General features: G+C 36.3%; 1 protein-coding gene across 1 annotated transcript in view; it reads right to left on the bottom strand.

Moving 5' to 3' along the window:
• The window catches only part of CTNNA3 (catenin (cadherin-associated protein), alpha 3), a 2,098,639-nt gene that overhangs the window by 860,323 nt on the left and 1,229,623 nt on the right, over window positions 1–8,693 (bottom strand). The window contains exon 10 of the mRNA XM_012658580.1: window positions 1,616–1,662. Coding sequence (XP_012514034.1) covers window positions 1,616–1,662 — 47 coding nt within the window. The remainder of the gene's footprint in view (window positions 1–1,615; window positions 1,663–8,693) is intronic.

Below are 8,693 nucleotides of genomic sequence, written 5' to 3'. Positions count from 1 at the left end.
AAGCAATCCTCCCACTGTGGCCTTCCAAAGTGCTGGGATTACAGGTGTGAGCCATCATGCCTAGCCTCTATGAATTTTAATATGGGTATAAATTAAAACACATTAAACTTTTTTAAAAAAGTTTTTTTCCCAGTATATGAAAAGACATTGTCCTGAGACTATCTCTTTGAAGCAACTTTCGAGGATTTGTGAATGAATATTGTGAACAATAAATTCAAATTGCACAAGGGAAGTGTAATGTATCAACTCTGCTAACATATCATCTTTGGTTCCAATCATATTGTAAGCATTCGTACATTGACTTAGGCCAATTGTTCATTCAAAACAATGTTTTTACCTCCCTAAACCATTTATTTTTTAGAATATAAGGCATTGTTGGGTTTCAAGTGTCTATTTTGACTGCCATTCTAAGGATAAGGATCTTCTGAATTTGAAAAATCTGCAGACAGAAATATTTTCTTTCGGAGATATATGGAAACCAGCTCAGCTGCTTTTTACCCATCCATAATGAGGTCTTAATGATAGTTTAAGAACCAGAACTCAATATATATAAACAGTCCCTTAAACAGATACACACATGTTCTTAATGTAAAATCTTCCAGATGTAAGTCCCCTGCAAAAAAGAGAAGTGACCTAGCAAGTATTGAGCTTTCCTTATCTGGTGAAGTATTTTCTCAGCAAGTGCCACAAGCAGTTATTCTGAGAAATGATGCATCTGCTCCTGTTCACATGGCTGTTCCACTTCTGATGAGACTTTACATTCTTGGAAAATTTAGCCAGGAATTTAATTCAACCTTACAATGTATTTGTTCTTATCCCTTCAATCTATTACTTACCTAAAATACCTGCAGGTGATATCAAAAGTAAAATCTGAAATACCTGTGACACTGATTACAAAAAATGTTAAGTAGCATTTCATATGGTGGTAGAGTGGGCAGATTCTTGCTTAAGAATCTCAATTCTCATCAGTAGCACAAGTGTATCACACTCAGAAGATAATATTATACTGAAGTAATAGAAGAAATTGTCCAGAAACAGCAAAAAATAGTTCACCTAAGATGTAAAATCTTATGACAAAATGAAATCCTGAACTAACAAATAGATGTGTATTGATATCAGGCCCTAAAGCCGATATTACTGAGAGACAAAATGTGGGAGACAGAAACTTAGATACAGGGCCATTACATTAAATTCCTGATTATGTTAGCTAAAAAGAAAAAGCACTAGAGATGAAGAAAAACAGCCAAGAAATTCATCAAGATTTATGCTTCAAGCAATGTACTGATATCTGAGAGTATCAACAGATGAGGACACTAATAAAAGTATTATTATTCTGTTGGATCATTTTTTAAAATTTCATTTGTTCTCAAATTAAATAAAAATTGACTGGCCTGAGTAGTGGAAAAATATACATTTTATACTTTGTATTTTTTTATGTATATAGACAGACACAGACATATACAAAAATTACACACATTATACTCTAAAATCTATATTTCTTGCTGATAGTTCTAAGATTGTCTGCTAATAAATAAAATTGAGTTATTCTCTTCCCCAACATTATTTATTCATGTTTACTCTCAACCAGGCCCTAGTCAAAGGGCTTTCCAACAACATTTGGGGTAGGCATTTTCATTTGTGTTCATTTTACAGAACAAAGAACTAAAGCCAAAGCCAGTCAGTATCATGGTGAGAGTTACACAGTTAGTAGCTGGCAAAGCAACCATTTGAATACCAGCAGCCTGACTCCAGGGCCTCTTAACACCATGCTACATGGCCTTTTAATGAAAATGGAAGATGAAAAAAAAGAAAAAAGTAGGAATTAATCAAGCCAGAAGAAGAGTGTATTCAGAAGGATTTGAAGGCAAAGAAAATTGGACTGATTCCAAATATTTCTCTTAAGCTTAAAAAAAAAAATCAAAGAAAAAATATTTTAAATTACTGGAGAATATACTATAAAGCAGGCGGTATATACTGATTATAACAGAAAAGTAAAAGCTTTAGTAGATGGCTATTTCTTTTAATCAGCAGATATGAATCTCAGGTGCAAATCATATAGATGTTTCTCTATTGTGGCCTAAAGGGAAATCTAACAGGGTCATGATAAAAACATATTCCAAAACTCATTTGAAAGCAACAGCCACTCTTCTAAAGCACTTTGAACAACACAGGAGGGATCAAGCTAAGATTATAGGCTTGAATTTTGTGTCAGAGTGGAATAATATTCCAAGCTACCTCTATTCTAAATCCCTGTTAAACTAAGACCCATACCTTAGTGTCCTACAATGGAAACTATTTTCCTCAGCAATGCTGGAGAAGCAGCAGTAAGTGAAGATTGAGTCACCTAGGTTGTCAGGCTAGGCTGAAGGTAATCATCATGTCAGGAGCAAGTTAAACAATATTTGAGTATAACACACTAGACTGAGTAACTTCTGGCATGGAAACCATGAACACTGTCTCCTGGAGATCATTCAGAAAGCTGATAAATTTAAGTTTGACAGTCTATGAAATGACCTACAAAACCACATTGATGAACTATGATGAAATAGATATACTACATGTAAAAAGTCCTAGAATATGTTACTTTACATTCAAAATAAGAATTGTATTTGGGGTTGAATGTTCAAATGGTAAGGAGGATGTCAGCGAGTATGAACTCATACTGTTTTTGCTGTTGATTTGTGGGGGTGAGAGGTGGATTTTAAAAAATATTTTATTATATATATTTAAGGTATACAACATAATGTTTTGATATATGTAATAAAATGGTTACTATAGCCAAATTAACATATCCATCATCTCACATAATTACTCTCCTGTGTGTATGTCTGCTGTCTTAAGAGCACCTAAAATCTATTCTCTTTGCAAATTTCCAGTATAAAATACAGTATTATTAACTATAGTTTTCATGATGTACATTAGATCTCTATACTTATTCATCCTACATAATTGCAACTTTGTACCCTTTGATCTTTTACCTATCTCTCCCCATTCTCTCCCTCTCCCTGGTAAACTATCTTCTAAGCTTTTCCACCCTCCACAAGCCCAGGCACAGCAGCAAATAAGGATTAGTGGGGTGAACTATTGTGTCCCCTGAGTTTGGGCAGTACATGAGGGGCTCCCCCCAGGAGAATGCCACGAGATCACCAGCAGGCACACACTCCCGGTTGAAGTCTCCACAGAAGGTTAGGCCCATACCTCTTCTCTTGAGGACTTGGGGTAGAACAGGGGTGCACAGTTTGGAAACTCCCTGCCTGCCAACATTTCACAGCATCGCATGCTGGTGGCTGAGATAAGCAAGCCAGTCTCAGGGCCCCCTTGACTTGAGGGGTACAGGGGGATGAAGAGAAGAAATCTGAGAACTAGACTCAGGGGACAAGGAATCCCACACCAACATATCCATTGGGAGAGTATGGTGGGATGCCGAGGAACAGGGATCTGGGAGTGTGCCCATCACCCTCACATGTGAAGCGCCATATTGGATAAGATGTGGCATTCAGCGAGGAATAGTCTAGCCCCTGGTTCCATGGCAAACTAATGCTTCATACTCGGGTGTGCCCATGGATCGGGTGCTTCAGCCCCTCCCCCCACTCATTAAAACAGGGAGAGTGGCCTAAAAAGCACAATCTAAGGTCTTCAGTCTTTACCTGAATAAACTAGTTGTCCTCTTGCTTTCTCTTTTACTCTTTCTCCCTCCATCCTTATTCCTTTCCTTTTTCTTTTTCTGCTTCTTTCCATTGAAAAAAAAATTTCCTTTCCCTCTTAAACTCTCTACTTTAATGCAATTAGTCTTACTCTTTTTCCTCAGAAGATAGGCCAAGTGTCCTCAATATTACATCCTTGGATTGGAGATTATAAGAGAAAAATTCCATTTAATGGAAAAGAAACTAACCCAGAGTACCAATCTCTTGGGATAAGGTGTTAGAAGAGTGAGCTGTTTGAATATATTCCATGTTTCTCTTGGTGTTAACTAACCAGGTTCCTACTATGCATGTAAACAATCACTATAGATAATACTTTCTAAGTCTTCATATTGTACTTCCTTAGAAAAAAATCTATAGCAAGCAATTTTGAAACAGTTAAACTTTTTCAAAATGTTATTATTATAGATTTACTTCAGACAAAGTGTTCTGGTATATTCAGTCTTAATTAGTAGGACATTTCAATCAATATTTTATTTGTTATAATGTCAGATTCACTTAACCTAGGGTCTTGGTAGAGTTCTATTTTCTAACGAACTATAAAAGGTAGAAATAAGTTTTATAGAAGCAGTAAAATCCCAAGCATATATTGAAAATGGTTATTTCCACTAATTGTAAAACATACTCAAAAGTAGCATTGAACATCTACTCTGACAAGACCCTTTCCTGGGAGGGGGAGGGGTATGGTATACAAGGCCTCAAACTGAGAAATTTTATGTGACCACCCTGCAGAGGTGTCCTTAGTTTGCTAGTGCTGCCAAAACAAAATGCCACCATGGATGTATTTTAAACAATATAAATTTATTTTCTCACAGTTCTAGAGGCTAAAAGTCCAAGATCAAGGTGTCAGCATGTATGGTTCCTTCTGAGGCCTCTCTCTTTGGCTTGCAGGCAGCTGCCTTCTCGCTCTGTCCTCACATAGCCCTTCCTCTGTGCTCACACGCATCCCTGGTGCCTCTGTGTGCCCCAATTTTCCTTTCTTATAAGGACACTAGTTATATCAGACCCTATCTCCAAGTGCAATTACATTCTAAGTAAGGTACTATTCAACATACAAATTCGGGGAGAAGTGGGGAGAGAGACAATTAGCTCATCACAAGAGGCCAGAGAACTGTCAGGACATTCCAGGAAAGAAAAAGATCTTTCAAATAATATTTTTATTATTTGAAAGCCAGAAGGGACCTAAAAGTTTATCATGACTAACTACTCAGGCAATGCAGAAATCCTCCTTAAGTGTTCACTGACTAGTTTCAGCCTCTGCTTCCTTAACAAGGGAATTCACCACTGCCATGGAAATGGATTCCATTTATAGAGAGTTACTCATTGTGTGGTGGGATAATACTTTTGAAATATCAACCTGTATGTTTTTTCTTTTCCTTTTTCTATCTCTGGTATTTTCTATTTTGTCCAACTCTGCAGTTAGCTTTGATTCTATACTTTTCTCCTCATTGAAGTGATGTACAGTAGAAGCACTCAGTGGCTTTTAATGACAAAAAGTCTAGGCCCTATGAAGATCAGGAAGGATCTGGCATATGCACTCTCCCAGGCTTCATTTCCTCCGAACCAAACTCAATAGGATAAACGACAGTGGCAGAGACCTTATATAGACTTGGGGAAACCTAGAATGTAGGGAAATAAGGAGATGTCAGGGTAGATTGGCTGGGCTCTGTGTTTCCTCAGATGGACCCACAGGAGTCCACAGAATTTCCTGTGCCTGCATGTGATACAGGAACATGACTCCTATCTGCCAAAAGGGGCCTTGACATAGCTGAGATAGGTCTCTTTTGATGGGAATGGATAGGAATAAATGTTGATTCAGCAGCAACTTGCACAAGCTAAGGATTAGAAAGGAGAATGAGTCTCAGCAAATGTCGGATAAAATGGAAGATTAGAGGTTATTGTGCCTTAGCAATATGGAAAGCCCCATAAATTAGAGAACCTTCAAATGGCTAAGGTTTATTTTTTCCTTCAGGCTCAAAATAAAAATTATTTAGAGGAAAAATGTCCTAATTTTTGAATACCAAGTTTATGACTATGCTTCGTTAAATGAAAATTACTTCCTTACTACTTCTGCACTCACTTATATCACCAACAAAAGTGTGGATTATACTAAACTTTTTGTTGTTTATTATGAACAACAACTGAAATTAGATAAACTAGTATATATGTTCTTACACATGGACAATGCACAGTCATTTCAATGCCCACTCTTTAAGGATTCCCGCTCATAAAACATGACTTGCTTTACATTAAGAGGTTTGCATATGTATAACACCAACAAACACGGCTGACTAAGAACCTCATAAAAGTTTTCTTAATAACCAAATCAGAACCCTAACATGTAAAATTTCACTGTTGTAGTAAAAAAACCACAATGATGATATTTGAAATGTCAGCTTTTAGAAATTAAGAAAGAAGCTAATAATACAATATGCTGCTCTCTCCTTCAATAAAGTAATCCTAAAAATAAAGCCCATGTGTGTCTATGTGTCCATCCTTTGAGATTAAGACCAACTGTAGCAACACAGAATGTTGATATTGGAAGAGTTCTTAGAAGCCATCTGGCAAACACGCTCATTAACAGATGTGAGAATTGAGATTCAAAAATATTAAAAGATCTGTTTAGGGCAATCGCAGTCACTGGCAGATCCAGTCTGGAAGATGGTATATCCACATTCCACTTCTTTTTCTGCATGCCACCTCAAGGTCAAAGCAGAATCACTTTGTCAAGGTTTTCTTACTGTTCTACGAGGCCAAATGCATGATCAATACTGACTTAAAACTATTTTCAATTGTGACGTAAAAAAACAAGAGTCAAGAGACTAAATATCCCAGAAGTTGGGGCTTTTCCCTTTTGAAAAAATGTTTTTCTAACTGATAAAAGTTTTGGTTTCTCAACTTTTACCCATCATTAATGATATTCTCTGCTAGCAGAATGATGGAATGGTGTAAGGGAAAATCCGTTTGTATAGGCAATAAGTTTCTTGGGCTAAACCAAGATGACTCCCAGAGTATTTTCCGGCCTGGCCTTCCGGCAAGTTGGCCTTCCGGTAAGGCATGAGTCAGCACACTTATGTAACCATGGTGTTATCTCCTACATAAAATCCATGCCATCACACTTTTGCTTGGCATGTTGCCACTATTGTTCTGAGCCACATATAAGCGCTCACCATATTCTCGCTGCAGTGGCATCCCCCCGGACAATAAAAGAATATGTCTCATCTTCCTTGCTGCTGTTTGTCTCTTCTTTCAATTCCTTGACCCCATTCTAGTACCCTCGCTGGCCGCGGAGCTCCCTCCCCACAAATGGCATAGATTGTTTAGGATAATTAATAAACTGGTGAAGAAATCTTCAACAGTAAGGTAAATTGAGTTTAGGAAACTTTTACATGTAGCTCCTAAAGCATTCATAATTAAATGAAAAACTCTTTACTAAATATTTTTTCCTGAAGTTATCTCTGTGATAATTCAATATATATTCTGGATATATATTCACAAATACATTTTAAAATATATTTCTAATTATAGTTATTGAGGTAAGAACTAAACTATTTATGATATTTCTAATCCAAGGTTGAAACAACTCTTAAAATTTTGGTAAACGTTTGCTGCAATTAGAGTTTGGAATTCTGTTTGCATCAGGGATATTGCAAATGATACCATGTCTTTATATATTTGCCATTTTTTCCATAGAATATCTTTTAAATAAACTATTAATTTTATCATGCTTTTTTGTAGAACCCTTAAAAAAGTGTTATCACTTCTTATTGAAACGCATTTTTTTCTTCTAGTTTTAGATCAAAGATTCAAGGCTAGCCACCTGAGGTAGGTAATGTGGAAACTACTCTCGAAGACATTAATAGTGGGTGAAAACAGTACTGTTTTCTACCAATTGACACAAATTTCAAAGTGATTTATATGTTATGACTATATATTCTCTGTATAGTCAAGTAATATGGTACTTGGAATACATAGTTAAATATCTTTAATGAATTTTAGCAAGATAAAGAACACAAACACATCCCAACCTTTAGCTTCAGGCACTTCAGAAAGAATTGAAATGACATATACTAGCTCTATATCATGAAATTCAAGAAATGGGTGGGCTTAAATACTTGACCCCTCTAATAAGGTATCCTCCTAAGTGTCCCTCATTCACATCTTTTGTCATTCAATCTGCTTTTGTCTCTCTTGTACTTCTCTGTCTTCCTTGTGTTTCTCTGTGTTCCTTTCCCTATTAAACATAATTTAGGATAATTTGACCAGCCTTATTTTCTATAGTTCTTACTTTTCTCATGTCTTTACTATTTAGAATATTTGGCTGAAGATTTCCACTCTAATTGCTTCCCCATCTCCAGCCGTCTTTTCTGGCCTTATCCATTTCTGCTAGGCAAGAACCTCCTTCACACCAAAAATAAATTTTCCTAATGCCCTCTTGTTAAGGTCCAACACTGGTATAGCCGAAGTAAAGCCAATGTAGTTGTTTATATCATTTAACTTTATATTTATTAGCCACATATGTGCTGCAAATCTTGGAAAGGCAAGGATGGTGGTAAATTCTCCACAGATGGTCAAATGCTAAATAGTAAACATGTGATACAAACTGAGATTCACAACGAAGGCAGAAAATGTCCAAAAATGTATGCACTTCAAAATTATATCAGTTATTTCCCATAGGAAGTTTAGAGCACAGGATTTTTAAATTCTTGGTGAGAAAGAGGGAGGAATTAAATGAGAGGCAAACATGTGACCTGCATATTGAGTAAGAATTTATTGTCCCAAAGAACTGCCTTTGGCACTGATATTGCCATATTGTTCAAAGAGGTAGTTAGTCTCAGTTTTAGGAATGTTTAACTTTAGCTGAAAGTTACAAGCAATTTTTTCCTAATATTAAAATATGGAGAAGTTATTAATAAATATTAAAGGAAATAATCTCTCGCACATGTACGCTCTCTCACTTCAATGCCCACTCTTTAAGGATTCCCGCTCATA

The sequence above is a fragment of the Propithecus coquereli genome, unplaced genomic scaffold (genome assembly GCF_000956105.1).
Source record: "Propithecus coquereli isolate 6110/MARCELLA unplaced genomic scaffold, Pcoq_1.0 Scaffold117, whole genome shotgun sequence".
NCBI lineage: Eukaryota > Metazoa > Chordata > Mammalia > Primates > Indriidae > Propithecus > Propithecus coquereli.
Note: the sequence above shows the minus strand (reverse complement) of the source record. Positions and strands in the feature narration are given on the sequence as shown.